A 13982-nucleotide genomic window follows, 5' to 3' on the forward strand; every position below is an offset into this window, starting at 1 on the left:
TTATTGCCTACATGGATACAAATATTTTCTCAAAGCCTTGTCTTACAAGTTTATCAGATAAGAGACCAATGAAACTCAAAAATACTATAATGCAAATGACTTGTGAGGCTTCTTCACATATCCAAGTTTATTTTTAGTTCTTATATCCCTCTGTATATCAGCCTAGTTTGTGACACCTGTGGTTCTTCCTCAGTAGCACTTGGTCACCTTCTGTATACAGATGTCTTTATTACCAGTAGCATGGAGAATTGACTCCTAAGACTCACCATACCTTAATGTTAAAATCCAGTTTTATTTAAGCATATCGTCTCTGCTTTATGTGCAATTACTGCTTTACTTATGTGTATGTAGTCTCTAAACGTGTCTCGTCTGTGGTCTGAGTGACCCCAGCAGTGTTTCTAATTGAAAAATTCTGTGAACTGATGCATTTCCATCTATATTCCTTGTTTATTTCATTATATCTTTGTTCTAAAAAGAAATGGTGGAAACTTACTGATTTCTCTCTCTCTCTCTCTCTCTCTCTCTCTCTCTCTCTCTCTCTCTCTCTCTCTCTCTCGTGTGTGTACACACTTTTTTTTGGAGGCATAATCAGATTTTCTGGAACTAAAATCCATATAAACACCTTGCTCAATGAGGAATGGAGTCTTTGCTGGCAAATCTTACCCTCCCCCCCCCATGAGTGAAGCTGGGTAACTCCGCTTAGAAGATGACTATGAATTAGAGGAACACAAAAATACATAGGGGAAGCAGAAAACTGCTTTGTCCTTGTTAACGAACTAACTAGAAAGCTGGACACCTGGTTCCAGTTAGTCTCTTGGTACATCTGATAGTATTGCTGTTGTTTAGATCATCACCCCATTCCTAGAGAAGCTAAGGTGGAGGCGGTACATTAAGGTTCATTCCAGATATACATACATCTTAATTGTATTCACTTTACATTTAAGGTAAATGATTAATAGCTATATGTTAGTTTCAGCTCCCTAATTGGGCATAAGTATCTGTTCTACTTAAATTTTTGTTTTAAAATAGAATGTCCATTTAAATGTGTCAGTTACTTATGTATTTAATATCGAAAATATTTTTCACAATAATGTTGAATTTGTAGCTCAGTGAAGCATAAGACCCTGGTTTCAATCATTGATATTCTCTCCCCAAGAAAAAGATAACATGACCAGTGTTAGGAACCTCTTCATATGTAGTAATCACTAACATTTATAAGCCACATTGAATTTTATAAGGTGACATTACAAATTTTACTATCCCATTTTGGGATTTAACACTGTCCAATGATTTAGAGTGCTTTAATTTAAAGTCAGAGTTAAGAGTGTTTATTTGCCTTGATCCTTATCCTTAATTTGCTAAAGACTGAAGAATCAAACCCTGGTTGCTTTTCTCCATAATCCATATACTTAATACCACACTGCACTCCACTGTGCATTTCATTTTGTCTTATGTTTGGAAATACAGATATGTTGGGGTCTCTGCTGGAATAGGCATGTTAGTTCTCTCTGGACATTCTCTTATTCTAGTCACCCAGCTGTATAATGGAACTTAACAAAGCAGTACGTTTATATATTTCCTCTGACTTATAGGCCAATTTTAACATACTTTACACATATTTAACAGGTTGCTTCTTCTTGCTCAAAAGTTGTGTTGATTTCCAGTCTTAAATCTGTTTACGTTACATCATTGAGCAGTGTGTTTTCCGGTATTCTCATCCTCTTACTGTGCCTGTCAGCACTGTTTTTGAACATATCTCAGGGATATAACTTTATTCTCTAAATATGCAGTATTGTTAAGAACAGCTCTACTCTATATGAACAGGGGATTCAAACACACTTTTAAAAATGAAAAGTGAAAGCCTTCCTGAATTTTTATTCCAGTCTTCTATTTAATTCTAAGAATAGGCTGCTGGCCTCCATTACTTTCAGAAAATGAAAAATGGCTCAGAAGCTAAGTGAGCTAAGCCATCTCTCTCTCAATTGTTTCAGTTTCTCAGGAATTGCTGTACAGTGCTGCCAATAATGATCTCCGGGGATCTGACCCCCATTCCACCTCCCACTGCCTCCTCAGCAGCTCCAGATGCCACCAAAAGAAGGAGCTTTGAAGAAAGTGCCTGTACCCTCTTTTACCCTGAGGTGGGTGAGGCCAGGCAGGGTGATTCTCAGGATATCCTGATGATCAAAGGTATAGTTGAAGCCTTCATGAAGACTTTCTTGAAGATGATCAAGAAATTTGGGAAAAGTTACCAAATAGCCTAGAAACTGAAGCTGGAGCTCACGAACAAACAGCACAGATGTCATCTGAAATATAGTACATGATGACATGAATAGCGTTAGCTAAGCCTGGAGAGCAGACCTGGTACTGTAGATGTAACCAACCGTCTTATTAAATAAGAAACACAGAACCAATGTAAAAGAGAAAGCCAAGAGGTCAGAGCTCAGAGCAAAAATCTTACCCTTCCTGCGGTGGTCCTACCTCCCCAAAAGAGAGCTACTTCCTGTGTGTTTGTCTTTAATATAGTCTTTCTATTCTGCCTTCTCATTGGTTGTAAACCCAAACACATGACTGCCTCGTCACTGCCTGTGAGTACAGCCCTCCAGGTCTTAAAGGCATATGTTGCATGTGCCACCACCGCCACGCTCTTTCTATGGCTCTAATAGCTCTGACCCCCGGGCAACTTTATTTATTAACATACAATTAAAATCATATTTCAGTACAAATAAAATACCACCACATGGTACTCTTCTTTGTATCTCTTTCCTCCCACCTCCACAGTCTAGCCAGATATCAAGCATGTAAAATATACCCATTAGATGTCAGTTTGTGGCTGAGAGAGAAAACTATTAAAAGTGCTCTTAAACTCCCTTTGTTCCCTGGCACTTAATCTCCATTGTTTGCCCATTCAACAGGAATGGTGACAGAGCTCAATGATGTCTCAAGCTTCTTGGCCACTGTTGTCTTCTGTCTTGGCTACGTATCTGGGTAGGAAGACTATATCTGTCTTGTATATGAAGTTTTCTGTATTAATACTTACTCTTCATTGATGCCTTCCTTGGCTTTTTACTTCCTAGATGTTTTAACATGCCATTTAGCTCTGTAGTAGAATATCTGAGCCACACACCATGGGGATTTACTGTACAGTTAGTTTTCAAAAATCCCTTTTTATATCTCTTTGAAATTCAAAACTAAACAATCTTTGTTCTTGAGTAGATCTTACATCAGTCATCACTGTGTTAGAAGTAGGGTGCGCGGCGTTACAGCACGGATTTTCCTAGTATCTGACTTCTCATTCTTGAATGGTGAGTCATACATCTTACCCTGTCAGTACTGCCAGTAGCCCATGAAAAGAATAATTGCAATAGTGTGACTTAAGAAACTGTTTAAATAAAACAGTTTATACTTTTTCTCTTAGAGCAAGGGAAATCATAGAAACTTAGCTGCATTAATTTCTTCTGTTCCTATAATGTCCTTCAGAGATTAAATCCTGTCTTCATTAGACAGTTAAATCCTCAAGCAGTTCCAGATAGTCTCCTCTTCCAGGCTTTGGTTTCTTTTGTGGCTCCAATTTTATGTTGAAGCTTATTTTAGATATAAAAGTAAATAATTTGGAGTGCTTCTAATTCTTTTGGCAAATACAAAATTGATGTTTATTATGTATTTTCAACAGTTAGCTTTTTAGATTATTATGAAAGGAGTATTAGAAACAAGAATATTTTTTGTAGGAAAATAATCATTCTTGAACATCATTGTTTTCTCCCGAGCAAGAAATGTACTAAATTATGCTACATCAATTTGGGGTTTTGTTAAAATTATAAGACCTTTTTTTTTTTTAAGGGAAATTAAATGTTTTTGTGATGTTTTATACCTATAAACTAAGTAACCTTAAATGTATACCATTAAAGATGTATTCTACAAATAAATTTATAATCAGTTCTTTCAGTATTTTCTGTAGAAAACAGAATGTGAATATTTGTGAATTGGGTAAGGTGATGGACTTCACCTGGTGTGGTGGCACGTGCCTTTAATCCTAGCACTGAGGAGGCAGAGGCAGGCAGATCTCTGTGAGTTCAAAGCCAACCTGGTCTACAGAGCGATTTCCAGCACAACCAGGGCTGTACAGAGAACCTCTTGTCTCAAAAAAAGAAAAAACAAACAAACAAACAAAAGATGATGGACCTGAGGTCCAGGTGTCTACTTTGTATCTGAGTCTATTAAATAAGATACCTAAGTTGGATAAGTTTTATTTATTGGTTTATATGATGAGTTTTAATAAAAAATAAGGAATAGGTTAGACTATCAGTTTTTATCAGTAAATATTTCATAGTGATGGTGCATGAAACTAAATCACAATTTATTTTTATCCTACCATTAGAAGTGGTTTTCTTCCTCTCTGGTAATCTACAACAATTCTATGACCTGGGAAATTCTGTCAGCAGCATCTGGCGTGGTTTATCCTCTCCTTATATTCTTCTTATTGTGAGCTTACATGTCACATTGTTACAGGGTATGGCAGTGACAGCAGCTACAGTTCACTGTTGTATCACAGCATGGTCTGACAAACACTTCTTGTGGTCTTGAATTGTCCTATTTCTTTCTTTTTCTTTCTTCCCAGGTTCTCAGTCAACTTCAGATAAATCTTCCCAGCGATCATCAGAAAGCACAAATTGTAGCCCTACCCATAAAAGGTCTTCATCTGAGAGTACTTCTTCAACAGGTAAGTGCTATTGTTTTACTAGATTTTCAGGATAGTTTCCTATCTGCCACTTGAAATTAACGAATCTGTGTAAAGCAAACAAAAGTGGTCTTGTCATCTCAATATCACTTATAATGTATATTGGAAAAATTTAATAGTTTTACTTTTAAAAATTGCAATGTAAGGGCACTGGAGGATGGCTCAGCAGTTAGGAGCATATACTGTTGTTGCAGAGGGCCCATGGTTGGGTCCTAGCACTCGGGGACCTGACACCACTGGCCTCCACAGGGATCTGCACATGTACACATACTCACACAACAGACATAACACACACACATAACTTTTTACATTGAAATTATGGGAAAGTACATTCTGAGGCTGGAGAGATGGCTCAGAGGTTACGAACAATGGCTGCTCTTCTAAAGGTCCTGAGTTCAATTCCCAGCAACCACATGGTGGCTCACAACCATTTACAATAAGATCTGGTGCCCTCTTCTGGTATGCAGGCAGAACACTGTTTACATAATAAATAAAAATAAATTAAAAAAAAATACATTCTGTAGGGGCTGGAAAGATGGCTCAGAGGTTAAGGGCACCGACTGTTCTTCCAGAGGTCCTGAGTTCAATTCCCAGCAACCACATGGTGGCTCACAACCATCTGTAGTGAGATCTGGCACACTCCTCTGTATACATAATAAATAAATAAATCTTTTTTAAAAAAAATTCATTCTGTAATAGTGTGGCTTGAAGCCCTTTAATACATTATTGTTGTTGTGTATATTGGCACATGCCTGTAGTCTCAGCAGTTGGGAGGTAGAATTAGGATTAGGAGTTCAAGGTCATCCATGAAATAACTTAAAGATAAATCTCTCAAATATACCCAGTAAGTATTTAATTAAAAATACAAAGTAGGCTGGTAGTCACAGCACTGGAGAGACCGAGGCAGGAGATAATGCTGTAGATCTGTGGCCACCTTGGGATACATAACAAGACCCTGTCTCAAAAATATAGTTCAGTTGATAGAGTGCTTTCCTAGCATTCATGTAGCCCTGATTCTTTCCCCAACACTGCATTTTATATAGAACATACCTAGGTTACATGAGATGATATCAAAAGAATAATTAGAAAGCATTGTTGAAAAATATATATCATTGTTTATTGTTTTGAATACTCTTAACCATCAAAATGGCAGTTCTCCAAACCAATTTATATATGTAATATGGTCTTCGTAAGATTCATTTGAAATGATGGGCTGATTCTAAAATGTTTTTCCCTTTATTTTTAAAATCTAGAGTGAAAAGGATTTTAGAATTGATTAACTCATGGGGTTATTTAAGGCTTTTATCCACAGGACACAATGGCACATGTATACAGTATACATTGTTGTTTTTACATATCCCTTATGTGTGTGTGCTTGCTCATGGTGCATACATGTCACGTGGCATATGTGGAGGTCAGAGAACAACTGTCTCAAAGTTGGTTCTGTCCTTCGCCATGTGGAACCCTAGGACTGAACAGACTGAACACAGGTTGTCAGGCTTGGTTGCAAGTGTATTTACCACGGAGCCAGTTCACAGGTCCTAATTCTAAAATTTAGAGAGGACCCTGCATATATGGTGGCGCATGCCTTGAATCCCAGTACTTGGGAGGCTGAAGCAAGGGATTTGCCAAGAATTTCCCAGCCTGAAATACAGAGTGAGACCTAGTCTTAAAAAGCATAAAAGGGAGCCAGGCGGTGGTGGCACACGCCTTTAATTCCAGCCTTTGGGAGGCAGAGGTGGATGAATCTCTCTGAATTTGAGGCCACCCTGATCTACAGAGCAAATTCTCAGACAGTCAAGAACACCTAAGGCTACACAGAGAAACCCTGTCTCAAAAACAAACAAACAAACAAACAGACAAACCATAGAAGAGTTTAAGAGTATAGCTCTGTTGGTAAAGCATTTGCCTCTCCTGTGTAAATAAGACCCTAGGTTCAGTCACTAGTAAAACACACACACACACACCAAAAGAAAAAAGAAAAGGATACCATCTAGAAAATGCCAGAGCAGTTTCATGCTTTCAGAGACACGGCTTCTTACTGTAGTGCACAGCCCGGGAGCTGGCTCAGCGGTGAAGTGTCTGCCGCACAAGGCCCATGGCTGGTCCCCAACCCTGCCAGAAAAGCCACGTGTAACAAGTGTGTTTGTGACTCCACTGCTAAGGCATGGAGACAGGTGGGTCCTGGAATTGAATGTCAGGGCCAGTTCAGCCAAATTGATGAGATCCAGAGTCAGTACAAGAGTCTGTTTCCAAAAATAGAGATTGAGGGAGACACCCAGCATTGAACTCTGGCTCCTTCAAGCATGCATGTGTGCACACATCTACACATTTGTACATAAAGCCCACATACCCACAAAACTACAGTGTGATATTAGTGAAAGAAGAGACAAATTTTTACCAGAGGTAAGGTCAGAGTCTAGGACTGAACAGCATCCTAACTAGTCAGTCATGACCACCTGTCCTCAGAAGGCCAGTGCAATGTTGAATAGAGAAAAGCAGTAAAGGGATACTTATCGTGTGTGCCTGTATTTAGGAGAGATGTAAAGAGTTCCATTGACCTCCCTCCTCCAAGTCTGTATTGGAATCCTAACATGAGGTTTGGGTTTAAATGGATGATGAGCAATGTGCATAATAAAACAGTCCTGAGGCTGGGCACATGGCTCGATGGTTAAGAGCACTTGTTTTTGTAGAGGACCTGAGTTTGATTTCAGCACCCATGTGGCACTTCACTGAAATTGGAACTGGCCAAAAGGCACAAGATACAGATATACATAGAAGCAAAACACAGACAAAATAAAATAAATAAACCTTAAATATGTTTAAGCTGAGTGTGGTAGTGTACTCCTTTAGTTCCAGCACTTGGGAGGCAGAGGCAGGCAGGTCTCTGTAGGCCAGCCAGGTCTACATAGTGAGTTCCAGGACCCTGTCTCAAACAGACAAACAAAGGCTGGGGTTGGTGGCACATATCACTAATCCTAGTACTCAGGAGGCAGAGGCGGGCAGATCTCTATGAGTTTGAGGCCACTCTGGTCTTCAGGACAGCCAGGGCTACACAGAGAAACCCTGTCACAGAAAACAAACAAGGAAAGAAAGGAGTCCTTCAGGCTCCAGGCTTCAGCAAGTGTCAGTATTGGTGAACACTTTGTTGAAGACAAATTCCTCCTCTGGCTAGCACAAGGGCCCTAGCCATTTCCTGATCCTATGAGAGATCTCTGTGAGGGAAAATTGTCTCGGTTATCTGATAGCCAAGTGGAAGAGCACAGTTTCTTAAATGAGAGTTGCCCCCAGGGGCTCCTCTACTTGAATGTTTGGTTCCCAGTTGGAACTATTTGGTAAAGGTTAGGAGGTGTGATCTTGTGGGAAGTGTGTCACTGGTTTCAAAAGCCCACAAACAGGCTCAGTCTCTTTTGCTGTCTGCCCCCATTGTGGAAAAGATGTCACCTCTGAGCTACTGCTCCCGTGTCATGCCTGCCTGCTGCCATACTTCCCACCATGACGATCATGGACTAACTCTCAGAAACTACAAGCACGTCCTCAATTCAATGCTTTCTTTTATAGACTGCCTTGGTCATGGTGTCTCCTCACAGCAATAGAACAGTAACTAAGACATGCCCCTTTAATCCCAGCACCTGGGAGACAGAAGCAGCCAGATCTCAAGGCCAAGGAGTTCAAGGCCAGCCAGGCCTACATAGTGAAAGTCTGTCTCTAAGAAGAGTGTCCGTTCCTGCCAGGACTGTAAACATATAGTATGGTTTAGTGAAACACGAAGTCTGGAAATAGGGCCTTTGAGCTTGTGTTGTAGGTAAAGGTATATGTCTCCAAGTTTGATGATCTGAATCACTATAAATAAATATAATTTTTAAAAAACTTTAAAAGACCAGTAATAGCTACTCCTATATAGACTTCTTTAAAAATGTCTTTGTTATTTATTTACTGTGTGTGTTTGTATGGCAAGAGCACAGGGCAGAGGTCCAAAGGACAGTTTATAGAAGTTGGTTGAACCTTTCCACCTGGTGGGTCCCAGACAGAACTGGGATCCTCGGGCCTGGCAGCAAGTGCTTTCCCCACTGCGCCATCTGGAGGGCCCTGCACATGGCCTTTGGTTCCTGTGGGGTTGGAGGGGGGCTCTTTGTTGTTATGGATGACTTGTTAGTTGTTTTTCTAGGCTGGCCTAGAATCTGTGTAGCCTAGCCTGGGCTAGAAACCAAAGAACTCCTGTCTCAACCTCAGAAGTAGTGATGTTGCAGCGTGAGCCACCATTCCTGCCCTTTCAGTTCATTCTTCTCAAACAGGAGTCTAATGTTATGAAGATTGTCTTTTTAACAAAAATGAAAAAAAAGTAAGATGGCTTTATATAGAGAGAGGACCATTGACTGTAGACCATGGAAATTTTAACTTGAAATAGGTTTCTGTGAACTTTCTTTTTTTTTTCTTTTTGGTTTTTCAAGACAGGGTTTCTCTGTGTAGCTTTGGAGCCTTTCCTGGAACTCACACTATAGCCCAGGCTGGCCTCAAACTCACAGAGATCCACCTGCTTCTGCCCCCCCACCCCAAGTGCTGGGATTAAAGGCGTGCGCCACCACCACTGCCCGGCTTCTGTAAACATACTTAAAGCTTAAACACATGTGAGAAAATCTTCATGACCTTGGGGTAGACAAAGATTTCTGAGCCAGACATGGGACTCAGTTTGTGATTCAACCCCCCCTTGAGCCTGGGGTAAGAGGATTACTGTGAGGTTAAGACCAACCTGGAGTACATGTAGAAGTCCAGGCCTTGGGATAGCATTATGACATATGCCTGTAATCCCAGCAGTGAGGAGTTGAGACAGGAGGTTCAGGAGTTCAAGGCCAACCTCAGGTATATAATGTTTTAATTTGAAGCCAGCCTTTACTATATGAGTCCCTATCTCAAAGAGAGAAAAAGAAAGAAAGAAGAAACATTGTTTTAGGGTCATGGATGATTCACACCAAAATTTCAGTCCTTGGGTGGCCGGACCTTTACTTTCTGCTACTCTAAAGGCTGACTGTGCCTTGTCTACGCAAGACCTTAGGCTTAAACCTGAGTGGTTGGGGGAAAATAATGAAAGAAGTCATGTTTTCTTTACCAATTAAAAAAGGAAACATTTTGTTGTTTGTTAAGGCTGGTATCACTACCACTACTGAGGTTAAGGCGGGCAGTTCTATCAGTTGGGAGGTAGATGCAAGAGGTCAAGGCCAGCCTGGGCTACATGTGACCCTAAAAACAAGGAACTGAGTCTTAGGAAGCTGAGAGAGAGACTTCAAAAAATGTACAAGCTTGCGAAAGCAAGAGGGAGGAGAGCAAAAGAAGGAAAAGTGAAGCTGATTGGCAGAGTCCGAGAACAAAGTGGGCTAGCCTTGGATCCACCACTCAGAAGGAAGAGGCAAATGAATCTCTGTGCAGTTGTAGAGTCTGTCTCAGTTAAAGAAAAGAAAAGCGCTGGGCGGTGGTGGATCACGCCTTTAATCCTAGCACTCAGGAGGCAGAGCCAGGCGGATCTCTGTGAGTTCGAGGCCAGCCTGGTCTAACAAGTGAGTTCCAGGAAAGGCGCAAAGCTACACAGAGATGTTTCTATAATTCTTACTACTTTAATAGGGAAATGTCTGGAATTGGGCTAGAGAGATGGCTCAGTGGTTAAAAGCACTTGTTGTCCTTTCAGAGGACCTGATTTTTGTTCCTAGCATTCTATATCCTCTGGATTCAGAGATCATCTGTACCCCGTGACATAAATACATAAGTACATATAAATAAAGTAAAATATTTTTTTTTACAGACTAGAATGATAGCAGTGTTTCCTGTGTTTGTTTTTAGTAGGGACTCATCTAGTCCAGATTGGACTCAAATTCACTATGTGGCCAAATTTACCTTAAACATCTGATTCTTTTCCCTTTACCCAAGCACTGGATTTGTCCCCAAAATTTGATACATGCTGTTGTTACATACTAGACAGGCACTCTACAGACTGAACTCTAGCTCTAATAACATTTTCTTAATTTTAAAAGTGTGTGTGTGTGTGTGTGTGTGTGTGTGTGTGTGTGTGTGTGTGTACATGCAGACTACCATCAGAGGACAACTCTGAGAGTTAGTTCTCTCCTCCCACAGCGGGGCCCTAGGGTTATCAGCAAATGCTTTTATCCTAAGCCATCTCAACAGCACTAATTTCAATAATTTTGGATAGAGTTTTGCTATGCCTGACTGTCTTGGTTCTCACTATGTAGCTCAGGCTGGCTTGAAATTTGTGACAAACCTTCTGGCTCAGCCTCCTGTATGCTGAAGTTACATTGTTATGAGCCACCAAGCATCTCAGCTAATGCCACATTTTAAAAATATGTCGATAAATCCATTGATTAAAAAAACTGTGACCTGAGCCGGGCAGTGGTGGCAAATGTGTTTAATCCCAGCACTTGGGAAGCAGCAGCAGGTGAGCTCACAGAGGTGAGCTCAAGGCCAGCCAGAGCTGATATACAGAGAAACCCTGTCCTAGAAAACAAAACAACAACAAAATGACCTGTGGATAGTAATAGTAAATTAGGAGTTTAGGTACTGTTTTAGTTTCTTTCCTGTGATTAAAAATGCCTTGGAAGAAGACACTTAAGGGATAAATGGCTTATTTTAGCTCATAGTTGAAGGTAGCAGGAGCTTGAAGCAGCTTGTCACATCATATCCGCAATCAGGAAATATAGAGGGATAGATACAAACTGCCTCTCAGTTCCCTTTCCCAAAGTATATAGTCCAGGATCCCATTTAGAAGAAGGACCCCACTTACTGTGGGTGGGTCTTTCCCCCCTCATTAACTAAATCAAGATTGGACTGAAGAGATGGCTCAGCAGGCAAGTCTAAACACAATGCTGCACATGCCTGACAACCTGAGTTCAACCCTCCAAATCCACATCAAAGTGGAGGGAGAAATGAAGACAGAATGTTCTCCTCTGACCCCCATTTGTGCACAATTCCATGTATTCACCCCACACATGTATATACAAAAGAAAATCACTAATTCTTTTAGAAAGATAATCTCTTACAGGCATGTTCAGAGCCCCATCTCCCAGGTGATTCTGTATTTTGTCAAGTTGACAATTAACACTCGCCTGACCCCATCACAACACTACCCCTTGTCCACTTAACACTCAAACACATCACTTTTAAGCCATAATCTTCCATCCCTTGTCCCCACAATGTCAAGATGTAAAATGCATTCAGTCCAACTTTTAAAGCTTCCAACCCTTTAAAAGTCCTTAGTCATGGAGCTAAAGAATGATTCATTTGTTCAGCACACTTAACTCTTCTTGAAAAGGATATATGTTTGGTTCCAATTACAAATAATAAGATGGATAGCCCATGAGAAACAAGACACAAGAGACACACACACACAAATTTGATTCCACATAAACACATGTACAAAAAGCCACAGGCATGGTATAATACACCTTTAATTACAGGACGTAGGAGGCTAAGGGAGGAGGATAACCTTACCTAGTGAGTTACAGGCAAGCCTGGGCTACAGTGTAACATCCTGTTTGAAAAAGCAGGAAGAAAGAAGGGAAGGAACACATCTTGCTCAGGATTTAGCTGAGTGGTGAACAACTTGCCAAATATGGGCAATCTCAGGATTTGATCACCAGCAGTCAAAAAGAAAGACAAGTTTAGCTTTTTTTCTATTCTTCTACTGTATAGCCTTTAATACTTCTTTACCTTTTGTCAGTATAGAAAGTCATTTAGCCAGGAGTGGTGGTCCACACCTGTAATTGCAGCACTTGGGAAACAGACATAAGGATTAGGAATTCAAGATAGTGCTCTAATAGAATAACCTCAAATGTAGTAGATTCAAGGCCATCCTGAACTACAGAAGAGCTGTCTTAAACAAATACAAGAAGGGGCTGGGAGATGTCTTAGTTAAGAGCTCTTATTGCTTGCTCTCCAGAATACCTGGGTTCATTTCCCAGCACCCATATCCAGCAGCTCACCAACTTCAGGGAATCTGACGTCCTCTTCTGGCCTCTGTGGGCACCTTTGTGCACATGCCATACACACACACACACACACACACACACACACACACACACACACACACAAAATTAAAAATAAAGAATTAATGAAATAAAAGCTGGTTGATTGCCTATAATTCTAGCACTCAGAAGGCAGAGGCAGGGAGGCTCAATCACTACAACTTCAAGACCAGCCTAATTTGCCTGGTAAATTCTAAGCCAGCAAAAGCATCGTAGCCCAACCTTGTCTCAAAAGGCTAAGAAACAAGCATAAAGAGACAAAACAATTTAGATAACTCAGTGATCAATTTTTTGTCTGTGTGTGCTGTGTTGTCTCTTTTAGTGAATGGAATTCCCTCCAGAAGTCCCAGATTGGTTGCTTCTATGGATGATTCTGTAGACAGTCTGTTGCAGCGAATAGTACAACATGATGAGCAAGAGTCCGTGGAGAAAAATCCTGATGCCTCAATTACAGCTGTGTCTGTGCCACCTTCCTCCAGCCCAGGCCATAACTATAGCAAAGAGCGAGCCCTGGGTAAATCAGACAGTCTTCTAGTGCCTGCAGTCCCAAGTGACTCTTGTAATAACAATATCCCACTCCTGTCTGAAAAGTTAGCAAGTAGATGTTCCCCCCATCATATCAAGAGAAGTGTAGTTGAAGCTATGCAGCGCCAAGCTCGGAAAATGTGCAATTATGACAAAATCTTGGCCACCAAGAAAAACCTGGACCACGTCAATAAAATTTTAAAAGCCAAAAAACTTCAAAGGCAGGCCAGGACAGGGAATAATTTTGTGAAACGCAGACCAGGTCGACCTCGGAAATGTCCCCTCCAAGCTGTGGTGTCAATGCAAGCATTCCAGGCTGCCCAGTTTGTCAACCCAGAATTGAATGAAGGCGAAGACGTAGCGCTGCACCTAAGTCCAGACACAGTTACTGATGTGATTGAGGCTGTGGTTCAGAGTGTGAACCTTAATTCAGAACATAAGAAGGGGTTGAAGAGGAAAAATTGGCTGTTAGAAGAACAGTCTAGGAAAAAGCAGAAGACAGTACCAGAAGAAGAAGAACAAGAAAACAATAAAAGGTAATCTCTTTCTTAAGATATTATGGTCTAAATAACAGCAGTCTAACTTATTTTTTTTTTTGTTTATTTATTGCGCGTTTGTGTGCGTGCGTGCAAAAAGTGTGTGCGTGCGTGCGTGCGCGTTTGCATGTGGCAGATGTAGGACAAACCCAAGGATGA

The 13982-nt window shown here is 40.8% G+C and overlaps 1 protein-coding gene across 2 annotated transcripts in view; it reads left to right on the top strand.

Moving 5' to 3' along the window:
- The window catches only part of Ash1l (ASH1 like histone lysine methyltransferase), a 152671-nt gene that overhangs the window by 56509 nt on the left and 82180 nt on the right, over positions 1-13982 (top strand). For both annotated transcript variants that reach the window (XM_028890773.2, XM_028890771.2), the window contains exons 4-5: positions 4616-4717; positions 13085-13823. In XM_028890773.2, the coding sequence (XP_028746606.1) occupies positions 4616-4717; positions 13085-13823 (841 nt within the window). The remainder of the gene's footprint in view (positions 1-4615; positions 4718-13084; positions 13824-13982) is intronic.

Source organism: Peromyscus leucopus, chromosome 6, assembly GCF_004664715.2.
Source record: "Peromyscus leucopus breed LL Stock chromosome 6, UCI_PerLeu_2.1, whole genome shotgun sequence".
Lineage (NCBI taxonomy): Eukaryota > Metazoa > Chordata > Mammalia > Rodentia > Cricetidae > Peromyscus > Peromyscus leucopus.